This window comes from Rhinoderma darwinii, chromosome 2 (assembly GCF_050947455.1).
Source record: "Rhinoderma darwinii isolate aRhiDar2 chromosome 2, aRhiDar2.hap1, whole genome shotgun sequence".
Lineage (NCBI taxonomy): Eukaryota > Metazoa > Chordata > Amphibia > Anura > Rhinodermatidae > Rhinoderma > Rhinoderma darwinii.
This window is the reverse complement of record NC_134688.1, coordinates 468,434,597-468,448,431: the sequence shown is the minus strand read 5'-3', so window position 1 is coordinate 468,448,431 and position 13,835 is coordinate 468,434,597. Positions and strand designations below refer to the sequence as shown.

Here is a 13,835-nt window from a genome sequence, read left to right as displayed (position 1 = left end):
GTTCAGTAATTATGGCATCATATTTAGGAATTAGGAAGATTAAGGTGATCATTTTATAGGTCCTGGTATTTCTGATAGTACTGTCATTTTGGCATTATATGTATGAACCAGGAAGATCAGGATGATCAGTTCTAAAGGTCCCAGTAGTTCGAACTGTACAGTATTTTTTGCATTATAATTATGAACCAGGAAGATCGGGATGATCAGATCTATGGGTCCATTCCTGTACCTTCAAAATGTGCTGGATTTCCCCTTTAAGAGGGTGTGTTGTCACCATACCTCACACCTCTGAAGACCTGCCACGTCAACATACTTGTAATTAGAATGATATACTACCGTAGATCTATGTTTATTTTCTTCCTACATCTCCTCAGTGTATCCTATAGGGGGTGTGAGTTCACGTTACCTAGCAACCATTGACTTCCTGTCTGGGTGACCACTATTTCATTGTATGTCTCTACGTGTTCTGAATTAGTCACACAAGTTGTATTTGCTATACCATAGACTGCCTCTCCAGGCGCACAGGCTTGTTTGAGATTGACCTCCAAACAAAAAGTCTGAGAAGATTGTTCCAAAAATGATGCAATTTCAGTAGAAAAGCAAGACGAGGGGGTAAAGGTGCAGGAAAAGGGAACGACTGTAAGATATATGTTATCTCTGTACCGACAGGGAGACTTAGGGGAAGATATTGTGTAGCCAAGGACATAGAAATGAATAGAAAGCTCAGAGAGTATATTATATACTCACCATTTCCCTTCGTCCTTCATCCTTCTCTTGTAGCTTCAGGTGGGCAGAGACCTGTAATACATGTATGAGTGATATATAGGAGAAATGCCCTCCATAAAGTCATAGAAATGTACAATAAGTGTATAAACAGTAATAGTAGAAGTGATATAATAGTAATATAACGCCCAAATCCAAAATAATAAGTAATAGAGGAAAACTTTGACAGTCCATCGTCAGTGGGACCAGTGAAGATGGATTGTGGGTCTATCCAGAATACGGGATACCCCAACATTGGGCAATCAAAAAGTTAATTTATAAATGATCCGTGTCACCCTATGACTCTTCTAGTTCGGGTTTTACGGAGGTTGTCCTTTTTACGTCCTATAGGGAATATGGAGTTAATAGAGAGGGTCCCTGCTGATCACAGTTGACCATGAGAGGCTAGTGGTCCTAGTAACAGGACCCCACTCCCCCAATAAGCTAGTTGTAGGTGGACAAAAAGTTGTCAAATGTTGGACGTTCCCTTTCGGTCAACTTGTGCCCAGGAGACCGAACCTTTACCAGGTTGTTTTTTTATATATAACCCGGCACCTTCTATAAGATGGTACTTGGAAACAACTTAAAGTAAAACAGATGCATTTTATCAATACAAAATTAACCCAACTTTTCCAAAATTGAAATTCTTAGTCCCCCAAAATATTACCAGATACTGATCTGTGTCACAAAAATAGAATTTTGCTACAAAGTTGCAAAGTGGAATATCATTGTGTGACACAAAATACCAGAATTCTGGGACACAGACTCCAATTTTGTAGCAAATGAGATTTTTGTTGCTACAAAATTGGGTTGAATTCTACGGCATTCATGTGTTTTGTGTTTGCAATATGAATTTTGTTACTGCACTTTCAAGTCTTAGCCCTTATTCACACAGGTTGTAAACTCCCCGAGAAACGGCTGAAAAATCTTCATTAAGTAAAATTGAATACATAAGATATTCGGGCACTTTGAAAAATTTGCGCCCCTTATTTTTGAAAATCATGTATGGCGGCTTTGAAATAAGACGTATCAAAGGCAGGGGGGATAATATTTTGCAATGGTTGCGCCGATTTATTTTTGACTTGTATCATTTTTTTGTCGCAGAATCCTACTATACATACATGACCCCATGAGGTAGAATGTAATGTGCGCTGTTTAACTTACCATCATGGCCTCCTGAACAGATAGATGAGGCAGCAACATGTCGTCTTGCATGATGTAACAGGACACTTTTCGGAAGGTCCTCAAGTCGCGAGGCTGCCCATTAATGAGAATCTCTCCCTTCATGCCAGTCTCTCTGGAAAATAAGACAAAACTATATAATTGATGTCTGTACCAGTGCATTCTGGGACTTCAAGTTTCATAGCAAGTGAATGGTTAGACTCTTCTGAGATAAAGCAAGATATGGTTTTAGATTAAAGGGGTTGTATGAAATTAGAAAAAAACATTTTTTATTTTTTTTATTCCAGAAACAGCGCCATTCTGGTCCAAAGGATGTGTCTGGTATTGCAGTTCAGCCTTAGTCACTTGAAGTTGGAATGCTAGACACAGCCATGGACAAGAGCAGTCCTCTTGTGCCTGCTGTTAACCCCAAAATCTATGAATCACAGGAAGCTGAGATATAAGAAACTGTATGGTGGGGTCCTCATACTGTAGAGCTGCTTTAGCTGTCCATGTGCCTGTCTGCAATTTTGGCAAAAACCCCAGCGATCAGCTGTAAACTGTGGGGAATCTGTCAGAAAGTGTTCAATTTCTCTGCAGCGCCACCACAGTGGAAATTTATCATTACACAGTGCTCATTGAAATTAATGGACTGTCCCTGTAATGCATGGATGTGCTGGGTCCTCCAGAGTGAGAGAAGTATTTTATAGCCGCTCTCCCCTCTATTAGGGGACATTGGCGTTAACATTATAATGACTAATAGATTAGGGTCCTAAACGTAGACTCCCATTTATTAACTTATATTTCTGGAAGAGGATATATATATATGGTTTTTTTCTAAGCAGACAACCCCTTTTGTTTTTCTTGCAATACCATGCCTGACCACATGGTGTGCTGTCAAAATAAAGTGCTTTTTCCCATACATACCTATACAATATTCATTAGCACCATCTACTGGTAGAAACATTTACTGCAGTTATCAATTTTTATTTTATGTAAAACAGAAATGACATATTTTGATGTCACAGGACAGACTATAGATGATACTGCCCCATGTGGAATGATCTGTATCTTCTGGCTATATTTATATGACTAGTGATGCTTTTCATCAGCTGGTTCTCATGACTGACCTGTATCCTGCCAGGATGTTCATCAGCGTAGACTTTCCAGCCCCAGAAGGGCCCATTATGGCCACAAGTTCTCCACAACCGAATCTCCCGGAGATCCCTTTCAGCAGAGTTTTATAACCTGAGAGTAAAAACAAAAATACAAATCACCATACACCTAAAGGAGGCCGAAAGTTATAGAGAATGGGGCAAACATTTTGAAATGTGGGTTTTCTAGTACATTGGTGCCTATGGTAGAGATGTTAAATGCTTCTCCCCCCATTAAAATGACTGTCTGGGAATCTAAAGACTATTGGCAACCCTAATAATTCTGGAGGGTTGGGGAGGTGCAGGGGTTAGTGTTTAGGTAATGTAAATATTTCCCAAATTCTTTATAGGGATCAAAGCTGGGATCTGTTTTTCTGATACAGAGATCCAAATCCAGAGCCTTGCGTCACGCAGCCATAGAGTTACATGATAAAATTCTGCTTGCCTGCAGACACCACTAGGGGGAGCTCACTACATAGAGATTCATACAGCTCACATCTATAATAAATCCACATGCAGAAAGTTGCAGACATTGGGCTGCGAAAAAACCGCACCATTTCCTGCATTTTTTTACTGCAGGAAATGGTGCGGATTTTGCTGCGTTTTTCTCAATGTTGGGAGTTGGTGACATCTCCTCTGAAAAATGTAGCAATTCTGTCCCCGTTCCGCAACAGGAATGCTGTGGTACGAAAATTACGCACCGCAGGTCAATTTCCGGTCCTAAATTTTGCACAGCGTGCGGATGAGATTTGTTAAAGGTCACCCACTTTGCTGCTACTGTATTGAGCTGCGTATTTTCCGTCCGCAATCCTGGACAGAAAATACGCAGCAATTCCGTTATGTGTGGACAAGCCCTGAGGCTCTTTTTAAATCTGTTTTGGAGGTTTCCAGGTCAGGGGCGCACGCCCAGAAATCCCCCAATCCCCCTGGCTCAAATAGAAACAATTAAGAGCGCTGGCGAGGCAAGGAAACCATCAGTTCCATTCCCTGCCATTTGGCGATTTTCTTCTGATGCAGCCGGCGCGGTGACGTCATCGCGCTGCCTGCATTGTTCTGCTGGAGCAGGCCTGGTCAGAAGAGCTGGAGTAGGTTAGCAATATACTTTATGCACGTTTTCGGGCGTAAATGATGGTTAATTTGCCTGGCTGCTGTGGCCCCACCCCATTTTGAAAAGTGCCGTAGGCGGAGTAAAAATAGAAACGTTTTTTGCGACTTTTCTACCCTACAAAACTGCCATCGAGGCCTTCATAAATTGGTGCAAATTTGTCATATTTTAAGACATACCCCCTTTCTACTAGACCACGCCCCGTGTTGAATGTGTTCCATTTTAAGCCACGCCTCCTTTGCACTAAGTCACACCCCTTGTTGAGCATGTAGAAAAAAGTGTATAAAACACTTCAATAATGTGGCGCACAGCATGTAGGCCAGAATTCTAGCTCAATTTTAATAGCAAATGTTCCCCCATGTGTGACCTAAGCAGGTTCTTCCCTTTTGAGAATCCCTTTCACAGGGACTTCCAGCAGGAAACATAAGTGTTCAATTCCCCTGCAGCACCACCACAGGGGAAATGATGTACTACATGGTGCCTATTAAAATCAATAGGCTGTTAGTGTAAAGCACAGATGTCCGGGGTCCTCCAGAGAGAGAGAAACTTTCTGTATCTTGGTCCCAGAACACGGGCCCAGTGGAAGATCCTCCGGGGCCAGTCCGACACTGTCTCTAACTGGAGCCACACCATCAAGCAGGTACGGAGACAGAAAACAAAGGACAGGCGTAAAAGTGTCCGTCAGTCAGGCAGCGACTTTCCTACTTTTTCACATAAATTAAATATCGGGCCAATATATGAACCCGGGATACTGGGAATGATTCCTGTCTGAGCGGTTACACTATATCCATTGTCCACACCACAGAAAGGGGCAAATTATGTGTCTCCCAATAAAACCCAAGCACCGGATTTCCTCCATGACATTCGCTTATGATCGGCCATTGTACAGTCATTATCCGCCCGACCTCATGACACAATAATGAAATAATTTTTTGACCCTTCTGAGGCGATAAATAGCAACTATTCATCCTCTATGGGGACCTGAGACAAAACATCAGTGTCAGGACGATCGCAAGAGATGGCGGTTCTTCTCCTAGTTCTGTCGAGGAATTCTGGTGCAAGTTTCATTCATAAAATAGAATATTCAGTGTTATATTTCTATTCTAGTTGATGATTATTCTTAATGTTCTTACTTAAAGGAATTGTCTTATATCAGAGCCCTATAAGGGCATATGGACAACATAGAGGGAGGTTCTCGTCTCGGGACTCCCTCTATGAGCCAGGCGAACAGACATTATCCGGACCCAGCTATTTATTATATTGCCTGCATGTAATACTACATTTTCCCTTTAGAGGTCACTGCAGGGGAAAATGAGTAGCCAATGGCAACCTCTTCTGCTAAAATCAACTGGACCTGCGGTAATCTGATCGGCTCCAATCTTAAAGGGGCCGTCTTTTATAAGATGACCTGTTTTAAGATGTTCAATAAAACAATATTCTATCTATCTATCTATCTATCTATCTATCTATCTATCTATCTATCTATCTATCTATCTATCTATCTATCTATCTATCTTATCTCATATCTCATATCTATCTATCTATCTATCTATCTATCTATCTATCTATCTATCTATCTATCTATCTATCTATTATCTATCTATCTATCTATCTATCTATCTATCTATCTATCTATCTATCTATCTATCTATCTATCTATCTATCTATCTATCTATCTATCTATCTATCTATCTCATATCTATCTATCTATCTGTCTGTCTGTCTGTCTGTCTGTCTGTCTGTCTGTCTGTCTGTCTATCTACCTATCTATCTATCTATCTATCTATCTATCTATCTATCTATCTATCTATCTATCTATCTATCTATCTATCTATCTGTCTGTCTGTCTGTCTGTCTGTCTGTCTGTCTGTCTGTCTGTCTATCTATCTATCTATCTATCTATCTCATATCTATCTATCTATCTCATATCTATCTATCTATCTATCTATCTATCTATCTATCTATCTATCTATCTATCTATCTATCTATCTATCTATCTATCTATCTATCTCATTATCTATCTATCTATCTCATTATCTATCTATCTATCTCATATCTATCTATCTATCTATCTATCTATCTATCTATCTATCTATCTATCTATCTATCTATCTATCTATCTATCTATCTATCTATCTATCTATCTATCTATCTCATATCTATCTCATATCTATCTATCTATCTCATATCTATCTATCTATCTATCTATCTATCTATCTATCTATCTATCTATCTATCTATCTATCTATCTATCTATCTATCTATCTATCTATCTCATTATCTATCTATCTATCTATCTATCTATCTATCTATCTATCTATCTATCTATCTATCTATCTATCTATCTATCTATCTATCTATCTATCTATCTATCTATCTATCTATCTCATATCTATCTATCTCATATCTATCTATCTATCTATCTCATTATCTATCTATCTATCTATCTATCTATCTATCTATCTATCTATCTATCTCATTATCTATCTATCTATCTATCTATCTATCTATCTATCTATCTCATTATCTATCTATCTATCTATCTATCTATCTATCTATCTATCTATCTATCTATCTATCTATCTATCTATCTATCTATCTATCTATCTATCTATCTATCTATCTATCTATCTATCTATCTATCTATCTATCTCATTATCTATCTATCTATCTATCTCATTATCTATCTATCTATCTATCTATCTATCTATCTATCTATCTATCTATCTATCTATCTATCTATCTATCTATCTATCTATCTATCTATCTATCTATCTATCTATCAATTCAATTCAATTCAATTCAAAGAAGCTTTATTGGCAGGACCAAATACATATTAGCATTGCCAAAGCAAGTAAGAAGTAAGGGAATGAGGGATAGGGACTGAGGGCTTGGGGATAGGGACACATTTAGGGTCGGGGTTATACAAGTCCATGGCATATCATGTCTCTCTCAGTTTATGGCATGCAGTGACATATTGTGCCGCTGTGCCCACTGTGGTTTCCTCTTCACCCAGCAGGATGTAGAGTTTCTCTTGCTCTTCCATGGAGCTAAAGTCCGGTAAGAGATCAGAGAGTCTCCTGAAGTGAGTGTCCCTCACTGCTGAGTATTTGGAGCAGTGTAGCAGGAAGTGGGTCTCATCCTCCACGGCCTCCTGGTCGCACTGTTGGCACAGTCGGCTCTCCCTGGGCTTGTAGGTCTGTCTGTGGCGCCCGGATTCGATGAGCAGGTTGTGGGCGCTCAGTCTGTAGCGGCTCAGGATCTGTCTGTCTCTGGGGTTTGGCAGTTTCTCCAGATATGGCGCCAGTTTATATTCCCGCTGTAGACTCCGGTATATTGTCAGTTTCTGGGATGTCTTTATGTCGTTTCTCCAGTCACTGATATATTCCTCTTGGCCTTTGTTTATTGTCTTCTTGATTTCGGCTTTTGTGAGGCCGCGCTGGGTGACATTTTCTTCAGGCCGGGTCAGGGTGAGATGTTCTGGGGGGCCTGGTTTACCTGGGACCCCTTGGTGTAACAGGGCTTTATGGTGATAGGAACTTTGCCTGCTGCTGTGTAGATGGGCCCAGAATGATAGCGCCCTCTTCTGGATTGTGAGGTGTAGTGGGAATCTGCCCAGTTCTGCCCGACAGGCACTATTTGAGGTGCTCCGATGGACTTGGAGAAGGTGTTTGCAGAATTCTAGGTGGAAGATTTCTGTTGGGCTGGAATCCCACCTTGACTATCTATCTATCTATCTATCTATCTATCTATCTATCTATCTATCTATCTCTCTCTCTCATATCTATCTATCTATCTATCTATCTATCTATCTATCTATCTATCTATCTATCTATCTATCTATCTATCTATCTATCTATCTCATATCCATCCATCTATCTATCACATTCATCTGGTTAAAAATTGTATCCGCTTTGGACCATTCCTCCCACTGTAAGCTGATACAAGTTTCCAATATGCTTTCTTTATCAATTCCTCATGTTTTCTAAGATCTCTGCTTGCTGTCAGGTGCACAGCTTGTCACAGTTTTTAGAGCTCTGTCCTGTAACGAGCCCTGCACCTGTGTGATCATATGAGTTTTGATGCAGACAGCATGCTGGAAAATGTAAGAACTTTTCACTATACAATTAATAACTTTTATTTGCTGAAACCGGAATATCCTCTTAATCGAGACCTGACAAAGGAAAATCACAGAATCCCCCCCCCCCCCTGAGGTAAATGGGTAAAGATGAGTTAGAGGATCAGTAATATAAGGACCCCGCACTCCGGCATCAGCCCCTTCTCACTGTATGGTCTCATTTTCCATTACGTAATGATCAATAATGACACAGAACTCGGCAATTACTACAGATTCCTGCCCATCATTGATCGGGAGAGGACAATTTAGGTCACTGATCTATCAAGGCCCATCCATTATACATTGTGTTATAAACAGGCGGCAGATCAGAGCCGGGCCGGAGCCAGATGAGCGGAAGACGTCTACAGATTTATATTAGGACCAGCAGAAGCTATGCAACGATAGAGATAGATAGATAGATAGATAGATAGATAGATAGATAGATAGATAGATAGATAGATAGATAGATAGATAGATAGATAGATAGATAGATAGATAGATAGATAGATAGATAGATATGAGATAGATAGATATGAGATAGATAGACAGATAGATAGATAGATAGATAGATAGATAGATAGATAGATAGATAGATAGATAGATAGATAGATAGATAGATAGATAGATAGATAGATATGAGATAGATAGATAGATAGATAGATAGATAGATAGATAGATAGATAGATAGATAGATAGATAGATAGATAGATAGATAGATAGATAGATAGATAGATAGATAGATAGATAGATAGATAGATAGATAGATAGATAGATAGATGATAGATAGATGATAGATAGATAGATAGATATGAGATCGATAGATAGATAGATAGATAGATAGATAGATAGATAGATAGATAGATAGATAGATAGATAGATAGATAGATAGATAGATAGATATGAGATAGATAGATAGATAGATAGATAGATAGATAGATAGATAGATAGATAGATAGATAGATAGATAGATAGATAGATATGAGATAGATAGATAGATAGATAGATAGATAGATAGATAGATAGATAGATAGATAGATAGATAGATAGATAGATAGATAGATAGATAGATAGATAGATAGATAGATAGATAGATAGATAGATAGTATTGATTAGATAGATGATAGATAGATAGATAGATAGATAGATAGATAGATAGATAGATAGATAGATAGATAGATAGATAGATAGATAGATAGATAGATAGATAGATAGATAGATAGATAGATAGATAGATAGATAGATAGATATGAGATAGATAGATAGATAGATAGATAGATAGATAGATAGATAGATAGATAGATAGATAGATAGATAGATAGATAGATAGTGTGATGACAGGGATAGGGAAACAGACAAGTGAGCCCTAATCTACCCGCCACTCAGTCCCTGCCTACTTGCAACGACCCGCCCTTGGCGACGGGGTACAACTGGGCGACGGTCCCTACACTCAATAAGTGCACGACAGACAACAGACAAGGAAACACAGAACAAAGGGAAATGGGGCAGTTGCCCACGGCAACACCGTGAGCAACAAGAGTAGTGAACGAGCTGAGTCAAACCAGGAGAGCAAGAGGTACCAAACGCAGAGCAGTAGAGTAGTCAGCAAGCCGGGGTCAGTATGAAGCAGGGACAAGTAGTACAAGAAGCTGCAGCAGGGCCAGGAAACCAAACGAGAAGAATCACAAGCAAAGGAGGAACAGGAAAGGCAGGTATAAATAGACAGAGGGCGGGAGCTAGCTCCGTCTGGCCAGGCTGTGATAGGCTCTCCCACTCCTAAGCCTGCCATCCTGAGTGGTGGAAGATGGAGTCAGTCTCACAGACATAGAAGCAGGTGCAGACTGATTACCTATGGGCGTGGATACAGAAGCTGTGCCTGGCAGATCCTTAACAGATAGATAGATAGATAGATAGATAGATAGATAGATAGATAGATAGATAGATAGATAGATAGATAGATAGATAGATAGATAGATAGATAGATAGATAGATAGATAGATAGATAGATAGATAGATATGAGATAGATAGATAGATAGATAGATAGATAGATAGATAGATAGATAGATAGATAGATAGATAGATAGATAGATAGATAGATAGATAGATAGATAGATAGATAGATAGATAGATAGATAGATAGATAGATTGTTCTGGACGTTCAGCAGAAGTGAAATCCTCCCCGGCAGGTAACACAAGTCCAGAACATTTTACAGTAAGAAAGTGATTACAACACAAGCAGCAAGTGCCAGGAGAGAAGTGAGGAATTGTGGGTAGAAATAGAGGAGCCTGAGGCGTGTTCAGATTCAGACTGTGACACTTTTTAATGAGCTCTTTTTTTCCTCCACTTTCAGCTAGAAATGTCATTTTCTAACAAATAATGAAATTTTTTTTAATGTCGGACTTAAACCCATTATATGAATATTGTGAAAATGATAGATGGCAAAAGGACAGCAGCTGAAAGTTACACTCCAAAATCTAGAAAATGAAGAATTAAAGGCTCACTCCACCCAAAAAAGTGTAACACGGTCACTTTAGGTGGAGTTACAGTAACTTAAAGGGGTTGTCCGCTTTTGTTAGAAGGGTCCCACAATAAACTAATTACAGGGTGTCCTGCTGTAGGGACCACCAGTGATTAGATGTAAGCTGTTTGGAAACCTGGCAGCAATGGTTTAATTTCCCTACAGCACCTCCACAGGAGAAATGAAGTATTACAAAACTTCTCTTTGAAATCAATGGGTTGTCTGTGTAATGCATGGACATGGCGGGTTCTCCGGAGCGAGAGACACTCTTTATAGTTCTCTGCTGTAAGAAATAGTTTTTAATAATGGCTTTTCTAAATCATACAATCTGTATTGGCGCCCCCTGTGTGTAGATATTACTGTTATATACTTGTTACGGCACCCCCTGTGATTAGATACTACTATTATATACTTGTTATGGCGCCCCCTGTGTGTAGATATTACTGTTATATACTTGTTATGGCGCCCCCTATGTGTAGATATTACAGTTATATACTTGTTATGGTGCCCCCTGTGTAGATATTAGTGTTATATACTTGTTACGGCGCCCCCTGTGTGTAGATATTACTGTTATATACTTGTTATGGTGCCCCCTGTGTAGATATTACTGTTATATACTTGTTATGGCGCCCCCTGTGTGTAGATATTAGTGTTATATACTTGTTATGGCGCCCCCTGTGTGTAGATATTACTGTTATATACTTGTTATGGCGCCCCCTGTGTGTAGCTATTACTGTTACATACTTGTTACGGCGCCCCCTGTGTGTAGATATTACTGTTATATACTTGTTATGGTGCCCCCTGTGTAGATATTACTGTTATATACTTGTTATGGTGCCCCCTGTGTGTAGCTATTACTGTTATATACTTGATATGGCGCCCCCTGTGTGTAGATATTACTGTTATATACTTGTTATGGCGCCCCCTGTGTAGATATTACTGTTATATACTTGTTATGGCGCCCCCTGTGTAGATATTACTGTTATATACTTGTTATGGCGCCCCCTGTGTGTAGATATTAGTGTTATATACTTGTTATGGCGCCCCCTGTGTGTAGATATTACAGTTATATACTTGTTATGGTGCCCCCTGTGTGTAGATATTAGTGTTATATACTTGTTATGGCGCCCCCTGTGTGTAGATATTAGTGTTATATACTTGTTATGGCGCCCCCTGTGTGTAGATATTACTGTTATATACTTGTTATGGTGCCCCCTGTGTAGATATTACTGTTATATACTTGTTATGGTGCCCCCTGTGTGTAGATATTACTGTTACATACCTGTTATGGCGCCCCCTGTGTGTAGATATTACTGTTATATACTTGTTATGGTGCCCCCTGTGTGTAGATATTAGTGTTATATACTTGTTATGGCACCCCCTGTGTGTAGATATTACTGTTATATACTTGTTATGGCGCCCCCTGTGTGTAGATATTACTGTTACATACTTGTTATGGCGCCCCCTGTGTGTAGATATTAGTGTTATATACTTGTTATGGTGCCCCCTGTGTGTAGATATTACTGTTACATACCTGTTATGGCGCCCCCTGTGTGTAGATATTACTGTTATATACTTGTTATAGCGCCCCCTGTGTGTAGATATTACTGTTATATACTTGTTATGGTGCCCCCTGTGTAGATATTACTGTTACATACTTGTTATGGCGCCCCCTGTGTGTAGATATTACTGTTATATACTTGTTATGGTGCCCCCTGTGTAGATATTACTGTTACATACTTGTTATGGCGCCCCCTGTGTGTAGATATTACTGTTATATACTTGTTATGGCGCCCCCTGTGTGTAGATATTACTGTTACATACTTATTATGGCGCCCCCTGTGTGTAGATATTAGTGTTATATACTTGTTATGGCGCCCCCTGTGTGTAGATATTACTGTTACATACTTGTTATGGCGCCCCCTGTGTGTAGATATTAGTGTTATATACTTGTTATGGCGCCCCCTGTGTGTAGATATTAGTGTTATATACTTGTTATGGTGCCCCCTGTGTGTAGATATTAGTGTTATATACTTGTTATGGCGCCCCCTGTGTGTAGATATTAGTGTTATATACTTGTTATGGCGCACCCTGTGTGTAGATATTACTGTTATATACTTGTTATGGCGCCCCCTGTGTGTAGATATTAGTGTTATATACTTGTTATGGCGCCCCCTGTGTGTAGATATTACAGTTATATACTTGTTATGGTGCCCCCTGTGTGTAGATATTACTGTTATATACTTGTTATGGCGCCCCCTGTGTGTAGATATTACTGTTACATACATGTTATGGCGCCAACTGTGTGTAGATATTAGTGTTATATACTTGTTATGGCGCCCCCTGTGTAGATATTACTGTTATATGCTTGTTATGGCGCCCCCTGTGTGTAGATATTAGTGTTATATACTTGTTATGGCGCACCCTGTGTGTAGATATTAGTGTTATATACTTGTTATGGCGCCCCCTGTGTGTGTAGCTATTACTGTTATATACTTGTTATGGCGCCCCCTGTGTGTAGATATTACTGTTACATACTTGGTACGGCGCCCCCTGTGTGTAGATATTACTGTTATATACTTGTTATGGCGCCCCCTGTGTGTAGCTATTACTGTTATATACTTGATATGGCGCCCCCTGTGTGTAGATATTACTGTTATATACTTGTTATGGCGCCCCCTGTGTGTAGATATTACTGTTACATACCTGTTATGGCGCCCCCTGTGTGTAGATATTAGTGTTATATACTTGTTATGGCGCCCCCTGTGTGTAGATATTACTGTTACATACTTGTTATGGCGCCCCCTGTGTGTAGATATTAGTGTTATATACTTGTTATGGCGCCCCCTGTGTAGATATTACTGTTATATGCTTGTTATGGCGCCCCCTGTGTGTGTAGCTATTACTGTTATATACTTGTTATGGCGCCCCCTGTGTGTAGATATTACTGTTATATGCTTGTTATGGCGCCCCCTGTGTGTAGATATTACTGTTATATACTTGTTATGGCGCCCCCTGT

The 13,835-nt window shown here is 39.6% G+C and overlaps 1 protein-coding gene across 1 annotated transcript in view; it reads right to left on the bottom strand.

The window, feature by feature from the left end:
- Nucleotides 1–13,835, bottom strand: part of ABCG1 (ATP binding cassette subfamily G member 1) — an 86,242-nt gene that overhangs the window by 20,458 nt on the left and 51,949 nt on the right. The window contains exons 3-5 of the mRNA XM_075851000.1: nucleotides 3,054–3,171; nucleotides 1,927–2,059; nucleotides 748–798 (exon numbers count right to left, since the gene is read on the bottom strand). Coding sequence (XP_075707115.1) covers nucleotides 748–798; nucleotides 1,927–2,059; nucleotides 3,054–3,171 — 302 coding nt within the window. The remainder of the gene's footprint in view (nucleotides 1–747; nucleotides 799–1,926; nucleotides 2,060–3,053; nucleotides 3,172–13,835) is intronic.